The following is a 19,166-nucleotide window of genomic DNA, read 5'->3' on the forward strand; positions in this document are numbered from 1 at the left end:
CTGCTAACAATGGCTAATTGTATGGTTTTTCACACTGAAATAGCCTCCATCATGGAGGTGCTAGCGAATGCAGCCGTGGCAGACATCTGTAAACTCGTAGACGACGACTATGCAGTGTTTCGTTTGGAAATAACTCAAAGCCAGAAAGAAAACAGGACATTGCGGAGGAAACTACAGCTATTGGAACTAAAGGTAGCACGGGAGCGCATCCTTCCCAGTAGTGTCAAGATCCTCGACCGATACAGAGGAATGGCAAGAGGTACATTTTGCAGAAAGCCGAGGCTGTGGGGCCCTGTCGACCCCTTCCGCTCTGCGCATGTGTGACTTTAGATGTGTTAACCATAATTGGGTCTTGGTCCGTTTTTGGATAGTATGCAATAATTCCCCTGATTATTTAGGTATCTTGCAAAGACAATACAATATTCTAAACAGATTATTGATTAGCTGCATTTCCTATTATTTACTAATTGAAAACAATATGACGCATGAACATAATCAATCGATCTATAAATAGTACATAAATAAATAATGCTTAATGTTACATCCTTGCCAATTCCAGACAGCGAGTACGTTGACATGCACAGTAATAATTCGATATTAAACTGATTATGGCAGTAGGCCTATTATGAAATAATCATGTAAACAGACACTGTTTATCATAATCGGCATAATGTCCAATCGGATTAAGCATACGCCAATTAAATCATCTGGTTTTCTAAGCAATCTTTAGTATTATTAGAGCATGTAAACACCTTAATCCGCGTTTCAGCCGAGAGAACCTCCCTCTTTAGCACAAGTGAAGTTTGACCGATTGCGTCAATTTGCTTAATTCTGCTGTCAAACTTTTTCATTATGCAATCCAACATTTTTACTGGATATGTGTGCAACAAAAGTTCAACATTCACCTTTTCCTACTAGTTCTGTCAAGTCTATGCATACAATATGATGCATATGTTGGAGATATCCAATATGTGCACCACACAGAACACTGCAACAGCAATGCTGTGAAGCAAACGATGCGTTCCAATGGGAATGCATGTACTTCTGGTGTCCGAAAACGCAATGACAATGTCGGTGTAATGGAGGCGTGAGTTCTGAACAACTGAAAGTAGGCATCTTAGAAGTAGTTTTCACATTACAAACTTTATATGTCCGAACTCTGAATCAAATATGCTTCCCAAAAATAACATGGCCCTGTGGTAGAACGTTTATTTTTATTGGCAATTTTCTGCATTCATCAGAGTGCCATCAGGTAGTGTGATATCAGATGTGTCCATGTAAAGAGGATTATTAGGGAAATCGTTGTTCTTGCAAAACATGTCTACGTTTTAATCAAACTATTATATTAATCTGTATGGAAGTCCAGAGAGGACATATAAATAAATAATTCCCTCGTTATGTCGATCACAACGACATAACAAAAGTAGTTTTGTAGAGCTCACGAGATATACTATAAATATGAGTGGACGCATTGATGATAGATTGACAGTGTGGCTGAGGTGATTGCTACACTAGGGGATGTTACATTTCATACCAGCATCATGCTTTCATTTGTGTTTGGAGCTCATTATCAGTTTTTAAGTTAGAACGTTAGCAAGCTAAATGTCCCTTACCTTGAGGTAAGAGCTCTTGGGGCACCTAAGTCCTCGTGGGGCATCTATGCCCTGAACGAGCACGTTCCCCCAGGCTGTTTGCCACCCCCAAGACCACAGTCAATCGCATGCAAGCAACCTCGCAGCTACAGAGCCTTCAGAAAGTATTCACACCACTTGACTTATTCCATATTTTGTTGTTACAAGCTGCATTTTCTCACGCATCTACACACAATACCCCATAATGACAAAGTGAAAACATGTTTTTAGAAATGTCTGCAAATTTATAGAAAATGTAAATACAGAAATATCTAATTTACATAAGTTTTCACACATCTGAGTCAATACTTTGAAGAAGGACCTTTGGAAGTGATTATAGATGTGAGTCTAAGTCTCTAAGAGCTTTCCACACCTGGATTGTGCAACATTTGCCCATTATTCTTTTCAAAATTCTTCAAGCTCTGTCAAAATTGGTTGTTTGTCATTGCTAGAAACCATTTTCAAGTCTTGCCATAGATTTAAGTAGATTCATGTCAAAATTGTAACTCGGCCACTCAGGACATCCACTGTCTTCTTCGTAAGCAACTCCAGTGTAGATTTGGCCTGTTTTAAGTTTTTCTCCTGCTGAAAGGTGAATTCATCTCCCAGTGTCTGGTGGATAGCAGACTGAAACAGGTTTTCCTCTTGGATTTGACTTGTGCTTAGCTCCATTACGTTTCTTTTTTTTATCCTGAACAACTCCCCAGTCCTTAACAATTACAAGCTTAATCATAACATGATACACCCACCACTATGTGTGAAAATATGAGGAGTGGTACTCAGTAATGTATTGGATTTGCCCCAAATATAACACAACACTTTGTATTCAGGACAAAAAGTGTATTGCTTTGCCACATTTTTTTCTGTATTATTTAGTGCCTTGTTGCAAACAGGGTGCATGTTTTGGCATATTTGTATTCTGTACAGGCTTCCTTCTTTTCACTCTTTCATTTAGGTTAGTATTGTGGAGTAATTACAATGGTGTTGATCCATCCTCAGTTTCTCCTCCTGTAACTGTTTTAAAGTCACCTTTGGCATCATGGTGAAATCTCTGAGTGTTTTCCTTCCTCTCCGGCAACTGAGTTCGGAAGTATGCCTGTATTATTGTAGTAACTGGGTGTACACCATCCAAAGTGTAACTAACTTCACCATGCTCAAAGGGATATTCAATGTCTGCTTTTTTCATTTAATTGTATCTACCAATAGGTGCCCTTTGTTGTGATGCATTGGAAACCTCCCTGGTCTTTGTGGTTGAATCTGTGTTTGAAATGTACTGCTCGACTGAGGGACCTTACAATTTTCTATATGTATGGGGTACAGAGATTGAGGTAGTCATTTAATAATCATGTTAACTTATGTGACTTGTTAAGCACATTTTTACTCCTGAACTTATTTAGACTTGCCATAACAAAGGGGTTGAATATTTAATGACTCAAGACATATCAGCTTTAAATTTTTGTTAACTTGTAAAAATGTCAAAAAACACAATTCCACTTTGACATTACGGGGTATTGTGTGTCGGCCGGTGACAAAAAAAACAATCTAAATTGAATCCATTTCAAATTCAAGCTGTTGCAAAAATGTGGAAAAAGTCAAGGGGTGTGAAGGCACTTTAACTTGTCTAGAAGGCCAGCATCCCGGAGTCACCTCTTCACTGTTGACGTTGAGACTGGTGTTTTGTGGTTACTATTTAATGAAGATGCCAGTTGAGGACTTGTGAGGCGTCTGTTTCTCAAACTAGACACTCTAATGTACTTGTCCTCTTGCTCAGTTGTGCACCGGGGCCTCCCACTCCTCTTTCTATTCTGGTTAGAGAGAGATTGCACTGTTCTGTGAAGGGAGTAGTACACAGCGTTGTACGAGATCTTCAGTTTCTTGGCAATTTCTCGCATGGAATAGCCTTCATTTCTCAGAACAAGAATAGACTGATGAGTTTCAGAAGAAAGTACTTTGTTTCTGGCCATTTTGATCCTGTAACCGAACCCACAAATGCTGATGCTCCAGATACTCAACTAGTCTAAAGAAGGCCAGTTGTATTGCTTCTTTAATCAGAACAACAGTTTTCAGCTGTGCTAACATAATTGATCATTAGAAAACCATTTTGCAATTATCTTTTCAAAATGATAAACTTGGATTAGCTAACACAACGTGCCATTGGAACACAGGAGTGATGGTTGCTGATAATGTGCCTCTGTTCACCTATGTAAATTTTCATAAGAAATCAGCCATTTCCAGCTACAAAAGTCTACAACATTAACAAATGTCTACAATGTGCTACCAGGGCTGGTAAAACCTTGGATCATTGCTATACTAACTTCCGCGACGCATATAAGGCCCTCCCCCGCCCTCCTTTTGGAAAAGCTGACCACGACTCCATTTTGTTGCTTCCAGCCTACAAACAGAAACTAAAACAGTTCACCTGGTTCTGGTGGGAGAACCTCAGGTCTGTTCAACGCTGGTCCGACCAATCTGACTCCACGCTTCAAGACTGCTTCGATCACGTGGATTGGGATATGTTCCGCATTGCGTCCAACAACAACATTGAAGAATACGCTGATTCGGTGAGCGAGTTCATTAGAAAGTGTATTGACGATGTCGTACCCACAGCAACGATTAAAACATTCCCAAACCAGAAACCGTGGATTGATGGCAGCATTTGCATGAAACTGAAAGCGCGAACCACTGCTTTTAACCAGGGAAACGTGACCGGAAACATGACCGAATACAAACAGTGTAGCTATTGCCTCCGCAAGGCAATCAAACAAGCTAAGCGTCAGTATAGAGACAAAGTTGAGTCACAATTCAACAGCTCAGACACAAGAGGTATGTGGCAGGGTCTACAGTCAATCACGGATTACAAAAAGAAAACCAGCCCCGTCGCGGACCAGGATGTCTTGCTCCCAGACAGACTAAATAACTTTTTTGCTCGCTTTGAGGATAATACAGTGCCACTGACACGACCCGCTACCAAAACCTGCGGGCTCTCCTTCACTGCAGCCGAGGTGAGTAAAACATTTAAACGTGTTAACCCTTGCAAGGCTGCAGGCCCAGACGGCATTACCAGCCGCGTCCTCAGAGCATGCGCAGACCAACTGGCTGGTGTGTTTAAGGACATATTCAATCAATCCTTATCCCAGTCTGCTGTTCCCACATGCTTCAAGAGGGCCACCATTGTTCCTGTTCCCAAGAAAGCTAAGGTAACTGAGCTAAACGACTACCGACCCGTAGCACTCACTTCCGTCATCATGAAGTGCTTTGAGAGACTAGTCAAGGACCATATCACCTCCACCCTACCTGACACCCTAGACCCACTCCAATTTGCTTACCGACCCAACAGGTCCACAGACGACACAATAGCAACCACACTGCACACTGCCCTAACCCATCTGGACAAGAGGAATACCTATGTGAGAATGCTGTTCATCAACTACAGCTCAGCATTTAACACCATAGTACCCTCCAAACTCGTCATCAAGCTCGAGACCCTGGGTCTCGACCCCACCCTGTGCAACTGGGTCCTGGACTTCCTGATGGGCCGCCCCCAGGTGGTGAGGGTAGGTAACAACATCTCCACCCCGCTGATCCTCAACACTGGGGCCCCACAAGGGTGCGTTCTTAGCCCTCTCCTGTACTCCCTGTTCACCCACGACTGCGTGGCCATGCACGCCTCCAACTCAATCATCAAGTTTGCGGACGACACTACAGTGGTAGGCTTGATTACCAACAACGACGAGACGGCCTACAGGGAGGAGGTGAGGGCCCTCGGAGTGTGGTGTCAGGAAAATAACCTCACACTCAACGTCAACAAAACAAAGGAGATGATTGTGGATTTCAGGAAACAGCAGAGGGAGCACCCCCGTATCCACATCGACGGGACAGTAGTGGAGAAGGTGGAAAGTTTTAAGTTCCTCGGTGTACACATCACGGACAAACTGAATTGGTCCACCCACACAGACAGCGTTGTGAAGAACGCCTCAGGAGGCTGAAGACCTTAGGAGGCTGAAGAAATTCGGCTTGTCACCAAAAGCACTCACAAACTTCTACAGATGCACAATCGAGAGCATCCTGTCGGGCTGTATCACCGCCTGGTACGGCAACTGCTCCGCCCACAACCGTAAGGCTCTCCAGAGGGTAGTGAGGTCTGCACAACGCATCACCGGGGGCAAACTACCTGCCCTCCAGGACACCTACACCACCCGATGTCACAGGAAGGCCATAAAGATCATCAAGGACAACAACCACCCGAGCCACTGCCTGTTCACCCCGCTATCATCCAGAAGGCGAGGTCAGTACAGGTGCATCAAAGCAGGGACCGAGAGACTGAAAAACAGCTTCTATCTCAAGGCCATCAGACTGTTAAACAGCCACCACTAACATTTAGTGGCCGCTGCCAACATACTGACTCAACTCCAGCCACTTTAATAATGGGAATTGATGGAAATTATGTGAAAATGTATCACTAGCCACTTTAAACAATGCCACTTAATATAATGTTTACATACCCTACATTACTCATCTCATATGTATATGTATATACTGTACTCTATATCATCTACTGCATCTTGCCATCTTTATGTAATACATGTATCACTAGCCACTTTAAACTATGCCACTTTATGTTTATATACCCTACATTACTCATCTCATATGTATATACTGTACTCTATACCATCTACTGCATCTTGCCTATGCCGTTCTGTACCATCACTCATTCATATATCTTTATGTACATATTCTTTATCCTTTTACACTTGTGTGTATAAGGTAGTAGTTGTGGAATTGTTAGGTTAGATTACTTGTTGGTTATTACTGCATTGTCGGAACTAGAAGCACAAGCATTTCGCTACACTCGCATTAACATCTGCTAACCATGTGTATGTGACAAATAAAATGTTATTTTATTTTATTTTTGCACAATTTGATGTTATTTTAATGGACAAATAATAGCTTTTCTTTCAAAAATAAGGACATTTTAAGTAACCCCAAACTTTTGAAAGGTAGTGTATGTCCTCTCTGGACTTCCATAAATCTGACTGTCCACAATAATCATATTATTATATTATTGTGTGCATGTAACTGTACTCTGTGTCAAAACGGTCAATAGTGTACAATATAGTGTTGACCATTGACAGTAGCTAACCTAACCAACTCTTTTCCCAAAATCACTCTCTCAGGTGAAGGACATCTCACTGGAGGCTACAGGAGTTTTGTGAAGCCAGCAGGACACAAAACATGGAGTGATGACCAACCAATCACTGTTGATGAGGGGAGTGGAACCTCAACCCAGCACATTATAGTGATCGAGGTTAGTGTAATAGTGTTACATCAAAATGGCCAGTTTATTTCAGAAAGGCTCTCTTCAGCTATTCACTGTCTTACATGTACATCCTCATTTATCTGCCATTGGGGATTTTGTGAGACTTCCCTATGACATTGTAATCCAATGCTACTCATGTACCGGTATTAACCTCCTCTCTTTCTGTGTCAGTCTGCAGAGGCTGCAGGTCCTGGGGTCAAGCTGGAGAGGTCTGAAGGAGATGGGGACCCACGGCAAAGCAGAGACATCCAGCCTGGAGCAGCTGGAGCGCCCCCTGTAGCCACAGAGGACCCCACCACCGCCCCAGCGTCCCCCAGGACCCGATGCAGCATCATGGAGGTCAGTGGAACGCTGAACCCTCAAGTCAGAGACAAACACAGAAACAGAGACTTTAACAAGGCTGGGACGACTGGACTGTCCTGCTCCTCGCTCAGAGTATTTACTTCACGGGAACCTGAGCCCGAGAACAGTTCTGTCCCATCGGGACTCAGGTGATGCGGTACAGACTTGCAATGATCTCTCCTGTTCATATGCTACAGAGACAGAGATGATACCTGCTGACATGCCTGTGGTATTAGATACACAGACTAATCCATTACGAGGGGACTGGAACCGGTACAGTAGTAGTGTATACTCTGAAGGGTCCCTAGATAAGAAAGGAGAGGGTCTGGTCGTAGATGAGGTGACTGTGAAAGTGGAGGGCGACGCTCCTCTGACATGGAATGCAGACGAGACTCAGTTACGAGGAGGACACTCGCAGGGTAACGCTAGTGACTTCTTAGACTACAGGGAAAGCTTAGAGACCAATCTAAATGTTGTGAGCCATTCCCCTTTACATTCACTCAGGGATCGTGACCCAGTGTCCATATCGATGGGGCCTTCTGATTCACACGGCTGCGTCGTTTTTGATCAGGTGCTGAATTCAAACGACAGGACTAGGGCTCAAGCTCAGGAAGGGGGAGCCACATCAGGTAATAGTAAAGTGAAACGGTTCCTCTGCATGTTCTGTAACAAAGGCTTCAGCTGCCTACAGAAGGTGGAGACCCACCAGAGGGTCCACACAGGGGAGAAATCCTTCAGCTGTACCCAGTGTCATATGCGCTTTTCCCACTCGTCCAGCCTGAAGAGGCACCATAGGGTCCACAACCCTACATCTGCCCCCAGTGTGAGAAGAGGTTCTCCCACCAGAACCAGGTGAAACTGCATCTGAAGGTCCACACGGGAGAAAGGCCATTCACCTGTACCCACTGCAGGAAGAGCTTTTCAGAGAGGCGCTACCTCAGGATACACCAGCAGAGTAACCATTCCACTCGATAGCTTGTGACGTTTAGCTCAAACCCTGCATTAAAGACAAAGATTCATTTTTATTGTTGTCAGCAGAAAATACCCACTGATGCATTTGGAATCAAGAGATGAACAGAGTTCAGTGTTGAATATTCCTGGGTAGAATATTTCATCAAGACACTGTGATATATAAGCCTAAGAAGTCTGTCACATATTGTGTTTGTACTGTGTAGGCTATATGATGTTCACAAATGCCTATTTCATTACTTCCATTCAACTACTTTCCCAAGACACTTTTAATGGAAAAATGATTGCGGTTTATCAAATTAATGGAGATTTTTAGTTTAGACGTCTGTGTGGTTTTCATATGGTGTATTTAACACTTGTTTATTTAATAAACACAAAATGGGCCTTTTCATTCTTAGACTTTCATTGCGACTCGTTTTGGCCCTGTACTCCAGCACTTTGGATTTGAAAATGACTGAGGATAATATGTAGACTGTCAGCTTTAATTTGAGCATATGTATTTTCATCCATATAACCTTTTAGAAGTTTCAGCACTTTTTGTACATAGTCCCCCCTTTTTAGAGGACCAAAAGTATTGTAAATTCACTTAAGTGTATTGAAGTAGTCAAGTTTAGTATTTGGTCATATATTCAATGATTACATCAAGCTTGTGACTCTACAAAGTTATGAGATGCATTTGCTGTTTGTTTTGTTTGTTTCAGATTATTTCACTCATTGTTCAAGATTCATTCAGGATTATCTGTAATCATGGTAGCATCCACATTAATATATACAGTTGAAGTCGGAAGTTTACATACATTTAAACTCAGTTTCACAATTCCTGACATTTAATCCTAGTAAAAATTCCCTGTCTTAGGTCAGTTAGGATCACCACTTTATTTTAAGAATGTGAAATGTCAGAGAAATGGTAGAGAGAATGATTTATTTCAACTTTTATTTCTTTCATCACATTCCCAGTGGGTCAGAAGTTTACATACACTCAATTAGTTTTTGGTAGCATTGCCTTTAAATTGTTTAACTTGGGTCAAACATTTCGGGGAGCCTTCCACAGGCTTCCCACAATAAGTTGGGTGAATTTTGGCCCATTCCTCCTGACAGAGCTGGTGTAACTGAGTCAGGTTTGTAGGCCTCCTTGCTCGCACACTCTTTTTTCAGTTCTGCCCACACATTTTCTATAGGATTGAGGTCAGGGCTTTGTGGTGGCCACTCCAAAACCTTGACTTTGTTGTCCTCAAGCCATTTTGCCACGACTTATGGATGTATGCTTGGGGTGATTGTCCATTTGGAAGACCCATTTGCGACCAAGCTTTAACTTCCTGACTGATGTCTTGAGATGCTGCTTCAATATATCCACATAATTGTCCTGTCTCATGATGCCATCTATTTTGTGAAGTGCACCAGTCCCTCCTGCAGAAAAGCACCTCCACAACATGCTGCTGCCACCCTCGTGCTTCACGGTTGGGATGGTGTTCTTCGGCTTGCAAGCCTCCCCCTTTTTGCTCCAAACATAACGATGGTTATTATGGCCAAACAGTTCTACTTTTGTTTCATCAGACCAGAGGACATTTCTCCAAAAAGTACGATCTTTGTACCCATGTGCAGTTGCAAACCGTAGTCTGGCTTTTTTGTGGCGGTTTTTGAGCAGTGGTTTTTGAGCAGTGGCTTCTTCCTTGCTGAGCGGCCTTTCATGTTATGTCGATATAGGACTCGTTTTACTGTGGATATAGATACTTTTGTACCTGTTTCCTCCAGCATCTTCACAAGTTCTTTTGCTGTTGTTCTGGAATTGATTTGCACTTTTCGCACCAAATTACATTCATCTGTAGGAGACAGAACGCGTCTTCTTCCTGAGCGGTATGACGGCTGCGTGGTCCCATGGTGTTTATACTTGTGTATTATTGTTTGTACAGATGAATGTGGTATACCTTCAGGCGTTTGGAAATTGCTCCAAAGGATGAACCAGACTTGTGGAGGTCTACAATTTTTTTCTAAGGTCTTGGCTGATTTCTTTTGATTTTCCCATGATGTAAAGCAAAGAGGCACTGAGTTTGCTGTGCCACCAGAGTCTCTGGGTTCGTGCCCAGGCTGTCGCAGCCTGACGCGACCGGGAGGTCCGTGGGGTGACGCACAATTGGCCTAGCGTCGTCCGGGTTAGGGAGGGTTTGGCCGGTAGGGATATCCTTGTCTCATCGCGCTCCAGCGACTCCTGTGGCGGGCCCGGCGCAGTGCACGCTAACCAAGGGGGCCAGGTGCACGGTGTTACCTCCGACACATTGGTGCGGCTGGCTTCCGGGTTGGAGGCGCGCTGTGTTAAGAAGCAGCGCGGCTTGGTTGGGTTGTGCTTCGGAGGACGCATGGCTTTCGACCTTCGTCTTTCCCGAGCCCGTACGGTAGTTGTAGCGATGAGACAATATAGTAATTACTAGCGATTGGATACCACAAATTGGGGAGAAAAGGGGGTAAAATTAAATAAAAAAATAAAAAAGAGGCACTGAGTTTGAAGGTAGGCCTTGAAATGCATCCACAGGTACACCTTCAATTGACTCAAATGATGTCAATTAGCTTATCAGAAGCTTCTAAAGCCATGACATCATTTTCTGAAATTTTCCAAGCTGTTTAAAGGCACAGTCAACTTAGTGTATGTAACCTTCTGACCCACTAGAATTGTGATACAGTGAATTATAAGTGAAATAATCTGTCTGTAAAAAATTGTTGGGAAAATTACGTGTCATGCACAAAGCAGATGTTCTAACCGACTTGCCAAAACTATAGTTTGTTAACAAGAAATTTGTGGAGTGGTTGAAAAACGAATTTTAATGACTCCAACCTAATTGTACGTAAACTTCCGACTTCAACTGTAAGTGTTTAGAAACATTCTATTCTTATTTACAATAAAAGTGACTCCAAAATGACACCCTACATTATTTACCATTAATTTCTATTGCAAAATAATTTTAAATATAACCAAAACAAACAACAAATACATCCAAGTTTGTAGTTACAAGCTCGATGTAGTCATTGCGTGCTAGGAATATGGGACCAAATACAAAAATTACAAAAGTGAATTTGTCCCAATACTTTTGGTCCCCTAAAATGGCGGGACAATGTACAAACAGTGCTGTAATTTCTAAACGGTTTGCCCGATATGGATGGAAATACCCTCTAATTAAATCTGTCGGTCTGCACGCTCATTGTCATTTTGTCATTTCAAATCCAAATTGCTGGAGTACAGAGCCATAACAACAGAATTGTCACTATCCCAATACTTTTGGAGCTCCGTGTACATCACATCTAATCTCACCCTATTCTGCATACACCAAACAGCGCTTTAGAACCAATATACACAAAATGGGACTTTCTTATTTTATTTTATATTGTCTCATCGCTGCAGCTCCCCAACGGGTTCAGGAGGCAGATTCATGCGTCCTCCGAAACGTGACCCGCCAAACCGTGCTACTTAACACCCGCTCGCTTAACCCGGAAGCCAGCTGCACCAATGTGTCAGAGGAAACACAGTTCAACTGACTACCGAGATCAGCCTGCAGGCGCCCGGCCCACCACAAGGAGTTGCTAGAGCGCGATGAACCAAGTAAAACCCCCTCTGCCAAACCCTCCCCTAATCCGACGATACTGGGCCTATTGTGCGCCGCCCTATGGGACTCCCGATCACGGACAGTTGTGATACGCCTCTAGAACTGCGCCACTCGGGAGGCCAAAATGGGACTTTCCATTCGAAGTCTTTCATTGAGACTCTTTTAGACCCACACACTAACAAACACCTACTGTATACGTCGAAATAGCTTAGTCAGGTGTCTGATGATGACTTTTGACTTATCATAGCTGACTCATATTTACCCACAACAACATATTTATGTCCACCATGATGGGTTTAACAACAATGAAGTCATTCTGTAACTACAGTTTAGGACTCAGATGTAGTGGGGATGGGTAAACACGATGTTGAAAGTGTGTTTATTATCTGTGTGTACGTACCTAAGGGAGTCTATGTCTGTGTAATCTGTATGACCTCTCTCTTCCAGGAGGAGGAGGATCCAGAGGTGCTGCTGGTGAAGGAGGAGGGGTTTGAGGAGGGTCTGCGGAACCTTAAGGGGACCATGGGCATTGGAGGACAACCAGACTACACCTCCTCCTGAACCCACAGAGTATAGGACCACACAGAATCACTGAGGTGAGCCCACCCAGGTCTTGATTACATTTGTCTTAAGTGTGTGACCATGCTTTTGAATGATCAAATCATTAAAGTGTCAAGTAATCAACTCAAATCAACTTGTATTTGTCACATGCTTCGTAAACAAGCATGTGTCATAGACAAACAGTGAAATGCTTACTTACGGACCCTTCCCGACAATGCAGAGAGAAAAATAAAAGAATAACTAGAATGTACTCATAGTACTCATTGCAATCCCTCATTGCCCAATCAGAAGATGCTCCATAGCAGGGTGCTCATATCAGATTTATTGATCCAACATCCTCTCACTCTGTATCTCTTACAGTAAGTAGACATGGAGGATGGGAAGCCTGATCTGCTGCTGGTCAAAGAGGAGACAATAGAAGATGGACCAGAGAGCATTGACCTGTTGAGTGGACTAAAGATGAGGGAGCAAGGTAATGGAGAAATACATATAGCCTACATACAGTAATAGATCTTCAATGGGAATAGTGATGCGCTTGGTTGTTTTTTTTGTTAATTTTCTTCATTCATGAAATGAAATTAATACAACTTAAGTTAAAATATAAAAACACACATAATGTATGAACTTGACCAGGTCATTTATTTAAAAATATTTCCCTCTACAATGTTTGTAAAGTCTATTTTGTAATTTCTTCCTGCAGGTGGTTGGCTGGAGGCTAACAGAGGAGACTGGGCTGCCATCTTGGATTCCCAGACCCAAGAGCTTGGGGGACGACCGAGCAGGCCAGGACCAGAGGCGGCATAGTGGAAGTCAGTGGATTCGATATCATCTTCAACTCTGGGCTGGGGAACAACATTATTAACCACACTGTTAACCGCAACCAGAAACAGACAGTCGAACACAAAACAACAACCGAACTTAGTCTCCATGACAAGACTGGCTGAGACCAGGGCGAGACGAATATTTGGTTTCCATGGATGGGGAGGTGTCCGTAAGACAACAGGCACAGTCTCGGCTAGCGATGCTCCGTCCTGCTCCTATAGTTGTGATTCCGAGAGACTAATGGCGCCTCAGGTTAACCCCCTAACAGATGCTGCCTTCAGCCTGCCTTCTATAGGATCTATCAACTGGAACATGGACCCTGTGACAACACAGACACTCCCTGGCCTTTGTCCTCCTCACAGTCTCTTAATGTTAAACCAGATCTCAGACAATGCCAGTGCCGCCACACTAAATGGCTACACAAGCCCATTGACAAATGATAGTAGTAGTAATGCTATCAGTAGATCCGGTGGCAAAGAGAAGCGCCTCCTGAAACCTTTAGTTTCCCCAAACAGGTGGAGATCCATCAGAGAATGCACACTCGTACAGCCTGTAGAGTCCAAACGGGGCGACGCTGCCCCAGTGTGAGAATAGGTTCTCCCACCATTACCAGCTGAAGACGCACCTGAAGGGCCACACAGGAGAAATGGTGTTCGCCTGTACGCACTGCGGGAAGAGGTTCTCAAAGAGGAGTTATCTCAGGATACACCAACATAAACTGCATACGGCCCATGTATAGTGACATGTAATGTAGTCCTAGTTAGTTTGTTTGTAGTTAATTCTATTTGTTTTGGATGTAGTAGGATGGATGATGAGAACTGAGGTAAGAATGAGTATGATGAGGCAGAGTAGATGATATGGTGATGGATGGGGTCTGTAAAAATGCTTCACTGATGAAGAGTGACAAACTTAGTCCCTTTAGGTTGATACTGGTGTTTTATAGTGAGGTAAGGATAGTGCCTTAATGCATGTTTACTTGACAGGAAGATGTGTGTAATGTTGAACCTTTTCCAAAGTATTTTATGATTAATTTAATCAAAGCGAGGGTACCAAATTTACAGAAATATAGTGTTACCGTAGTGAGAAGTTAATCTACTTTGCAATAAAAGTACTGTACTTCAAAGTTATGAGTGTATGACTATTTTGTTGAAATCAAATACAAAATTGACTCTGTGCTGACTGACTTGGTTAGTATCATTACAGGGACTGAGTTTCCCTTATCTCAGTCGAACCAAAACATTATACTTCATTCTTGAATTAACACATATAGACATTTTTTATAAAGAACTCCAATGGATCCATATTGTTGGGTACTTGAATCACAATGTTAGAGATGGGCTTGATTGTGGTTCACATTTCATAATATCAAGTTTCTGTGTGTTACAGTAAAGTTTCTTATATAAACCTTTATGCTCTTCTGTACAATATGTTTGTAGTCTGCATTCCACGAAGACCTGGAGGTATCCAGTGTTACTGGAGGAAGAGACAGGACCTCTGAGCTGGCTGGTTACAAACCCTGGCCCCAGATCAGGACCCTGGTAGAGAAGCCTTCGCCCTTCTTTCCTGAGTCAGAACCAGGACCCAACCACGAGGGACAGAGACTCCACCACCACACAGAACACAACCAGTGGACAGGTGGACTGAACCACCTCAGTCCTGGTGGTCATCAGAGAGACAGAGGCTCCAGTCAGGGATCCAGTCTGCAGCCCAGACCCTTCTCTTCACAGTCTCAGTGCAGGGATGAAGCAGGTCCTGGGGCTGATAGAGATAGACCCTCCTGTTCCTATGATACAAACACCACAGTATCCATGATGAACAGAGCAGGTCACCTTGGGCTTCAGCCTTCACAGAGACTGATGGGAGACCTTCCTGGTGGTAGTCTATCAGCAGGTCTGTCTTCTCCTTAGGGGCTCGTCTAAAGCTTAGTGACTGGGTTCATAGAATGTTCTGGACCTGGGTCTAGCCTTCCTCAGTACCTCACCAATACAGACAAGTTCAGGATGGGTGTTCACCACAAGAGGTACCTAGCCTATAACACAGCACACAATCCCAACAACACCCAAACAATGGCTAGAGGTCAAGGAGGGAGCTCAAATATGAACCACCTGAGGGTGGTGGCTCCTGCTTCTACCTCCTCTGGTGTCATTGGGTCACAACGTGGGAGGCTGAGCATTGGAACGGATGCAGATAAGCCGTACGCCCGCCCCACGTGGGGCAAGCGCTTCGCTAAGACTAAATATATCAAGCAGCACCAGACAGTTCACACCAAGGAGAGGTCCTTCAAGTGCAAACTTTGTTACAATAACTTCTCCTTCCTGAGTATCCTTATCAGACATAGGAGTGTCCACAACAGTGATAAATCGTAGCAGTGTGGCTTGAGATATACACAGGGGACATCTGGGAACCATTTTTTACCTGACATATTATAGTTGTCATGTCCTGTCTTGGGGTAAGAGTAATGTTGTTGATTACTAAGTCCCTCACTTGAGCAGCTGGGTTTGCTCACATTCTCACATAAAACAGACTAGTTGTTTGATGTTCTGGCATAGCCAAAACTCTTTAATTTTATTAAAGTTTAACACTATTTACTAATGGAGGGGGGGGCGGGGGCTTCATTCCAAAATGGACCTGGGGCTTACCAACCCGAACCCGATATGCATAAACATGTTTTTTTAATATAGATACAGGGCTTGACTTGGGCCGGAGCTGTCCGGAATGCCATACCAGCACTTCACATTTTTGCGAATTTGCGTTCAGCAACTCTATAAAAACAAATTAGCCTATCTGTGCTAGGATTCACACACCGAGGCAAAAAAGGTTGATCAAAGCAGAATGAAGGCAGATTTTCATTGAATAGCAATGGAGAGCAGGCCTACACTTTCTGATTCCCCTTTGTTTAAGTTTATTTGCTGCTAGTCTGTGAATCTGTGCCTAGAAGGCCAGCATCCCGGAGTCGCCTCTTCATTGTTGACGTTGAGACTGGTGTTTTGTGGGTACTGTTTAATGAAGCTGCCAGTTGAGGACTTGTGAGGTGTCTGTTTCTCAAACTAGACACTCTAATGTACTTGTCCTCTTGTTCAGTTGTGCACCGAGGCCTCCCACTTCTCTTTGTATTCTGGTTAGAGACAGTTTGCTCTGTTCTGTGAAGGGAGTAGTACACAGCGTTGTACGAGATCTTCAGTTTCTTGGCAATTTCTCACGTGGAATAGCCTTAATTTCTCAGAAAAAGAATAGACTGACGAGTTTCAGAAGAAAGTACTTTGTTTCTGGCCATTTTGAGCCTGTAACTGACCCCACAAATGCTGATGCTCCAGATACTCAACTAGTCTAAAGAAGGCCAGTTGTATTGCTTCTTTAATCAGAACAACACTTTTCAGCTGTGCTAACATAATTGCAAACGGGTTTTCTAATGATCAATTAGCTTTTTAAAATGATAAACCTGGATTAGCTAACACAACGTGCCATTGGAACACAGGAGTGACGGTTGCTGATAATGGGCCTCTGTACGCTTATGTAGATATTCCATATAAAATCAGGCATTTCCAGCTACAATAGTACTTTACAACATTAACAATGTCTACACTGTATTTCTGATCAATTTTATGTTATTTTAATGGACAGAAAATATGCCTTTCAAAAACAAGGACATTTCTAAGTGACCCCAAAGTTTTGAACGGTAGTGTAAATATAACTATTTTTTGGTGGGGGCTTGCTTGTTTTGCATGTTATTTTGGCATTAATACGTGTCACATATCAGTGTCACATATCAGTTTGCAAACAATGTAAAATAATAAAGCTGCATACACACCTGGTCTCTTTTTTGTTTTCTTGAGTAAGGCAGCTCCAAAATGCAGGTGTTTCAGTCTAGCTCAGTGCTTTCTGTGGTGTTGGGGCGAGCCAGCAGAAAATAGGAGCATTGCGCCATGAATGGCTCAGTGTTCTGTCACACATGGGGACAATACGTCATCGCCAAGTTTAAGTCTTTAGTAAGGGTAGACATCCAAACACAATTGAACATGAATTTCTCTTTAGGTCTCAAACTTTTTGGATTTGGTGAATGTTTTATTAAAGTAATTTGCATGTTTTACAAAGATATAAATAGTTCTGTGCTACTAAACCTTAATACTTCCAAAAGATTTAGTATCAACAGAAGTGTACGACAGGGATGCCCAATTTCACAATTTTTATTCATTTTGGTTGTGGAACTTCTATCTCTAGATATTCTGAATGACGCAAATTTGTATGGCTTAAACATTTTTAACAAAGAAATCAAAATTTCCCAACTGGCTGATGATACCACTCTTTTCTTAAAACCTCTAACGAGTCACCCTCCCGGATCCGGGATCCTCCTCATCAAAAAAGCTGACTAGCATAGCCTAGCCTAACGCGACAGGGATATCATATAATATAATTTCATGAAATCACAAGTCCAATACAGCAAATGAAAGATAAACATCTTGTGAATCCAGCCATCATTTCCGATTTTTAAAATGTTTTACAGCGAAAACACAATATATATTTATATTTGCTCACCACAATAGCCAAACACACAACGCCATGTTTTCACCATGTTTCCACCGCAAAGGTATCTTTCACAAAACCCACAAATAGAGATAAAATGAATCACTAACCTTGAACAACTTCATCAGATGACAGTCTTATAACATCATGTTATACAATACATTTATGTTTTGTTCAAAAATGTGCATATTTGAGGTATAACTCGTAGTTTTACATTGCAGCCACCATCACAAATAGCACCAAAACAGCTAGAATAATTACAGAGATCAACGTGAAATACATAAATACTCATCATAAAACATTTATGAAAAATACATGGTGTACAGCAAATGAAAGATAAACATCTTGTGAATCCAGCCAATATTTCCGATTTTTTAAGTGTTTTACAGCGAAAACAAAATATATATTTATATTAGCTCACCACAATAGCCAAACACACAAGGCCATTTATTCACCGCCAACATAGCTTTCACAAAACCTAGAAATAGAGATAAAATTAATCACTAACCTTTGGACAACTTCATCAGGTGACAGTCTTATAACATCATGTTATACAATACATTTATGTTTTGTTCGAAAATGTGCATATTTAGAGCTACAAATCCTGGTTTTACATTGTGAATAAGTAGCCATGATGCACTAAATTGTCCGGAGCAATTTTGGACAGTCACGTAATCTAACCAAAAAACTCATCATAAACTTTACTAAAAAATACGTGTTGTGCAGCAAATGAAAGATACATTGGTTCTTCATGCAACCGCTGTGTTAGATTTTAAAAAATAACTTTAGTACAACATACAGCATGCAATATTGTGAGACAGCGCTCACCTATTCTCCGCCTTGTTGGAGCCAACATATTCCACAAAAATACGAAATAACATCATAAATATTCCCTTACTTTTGATGATCTTCCATCAGAATGTTGTGCAAGGAGTCCTAGTTCCAGAATAAATCGTTGTTTTGTTTTAGAATGTCCATTTCTTCTGTCGAATTAGCAACTTTGGCTAGCCATGTGGAGGGCACATGTCCAAGAAATCTTTGCGCACTGAACGAAAAATTCCAAAATTCCCAATAAACGTAGAATAAACTGGTCAAACTCGGTTGAAAATCCTACTTTAGGATGTTTTTCTCATATGTATCCAATAAAATCAGAGCCGGAGCATTTCGTCGTGTATACGTAACGCATTTCAGAAGACAATGTTAGGTTCCCTGGTGCGCAGGTGAATACTGACTAAAGAGCGGACCTGTCAAGCTCTGAATACTGACTAAAGAGCGGACCAGATCAAGCTAGACACCCCATTCAACATTTTACTGCCGGTTGACATCTAGTGGAAGGCGTATGAAGTGCATACAGATCCATAAATATAAGCCAGTTGAATAGGCAGGCCCTGACACAGATCCCCATTTTCA

The 19,166-nt window shown here is 42.4% G+C and overlaps 1 protein-coding gene across 1 annotated transcript; it reads left to right on the plus strand.

The window, feature by feature from the left end:
- The first annotated feature begins 1 nt into the window (after nucleotide 1).
- On the plus strand, nucleotides 2-13,567 carry LOC129841494 (uncharacterized). Its single transcript, XM_055909783.1, has 6 exons — nucleotides 2-259; nucleotides 6,806-6,936; nucleotides 7,120-7,287; nucleotides 12,300-12,448; nucleotides 12,774-12,885; nucleotides 13,114-13,567. The coding sequence occupies exons 1-4, from the start codon at nucleotides 10-12 to the stop codon at nucleotides 12,411-12,413; spliced, it is 663 nt and encodes a 220-aa protein (XP_055765758.1). The 5' UTR covers nucleotides 2-9; the 3' UTR covers nucleotides 12,414-12,448; nucleotides 12,774-12,885; nucleotides 13,114-13,567.
- Nucleotides 13,568-19,166: the final 5,599 nt, after the last annotated feature.

Source organism: Salvelinus fontinalis, chromosome 42 (genome assembly GCF_029448725.1).
Source record: "Salvelinus fontinalis isolate EN_2023a chromosome 42, ASM2944872v1, whole genome shotgun sequence".
Taxonomy (NCBI): domain Eukaryota; kingdom Metazoa; phylum Chordata; class Actinopteri; order Salmoniformes; family Salmonidae; genus Salvelinus; species Salvelinus fontinalis.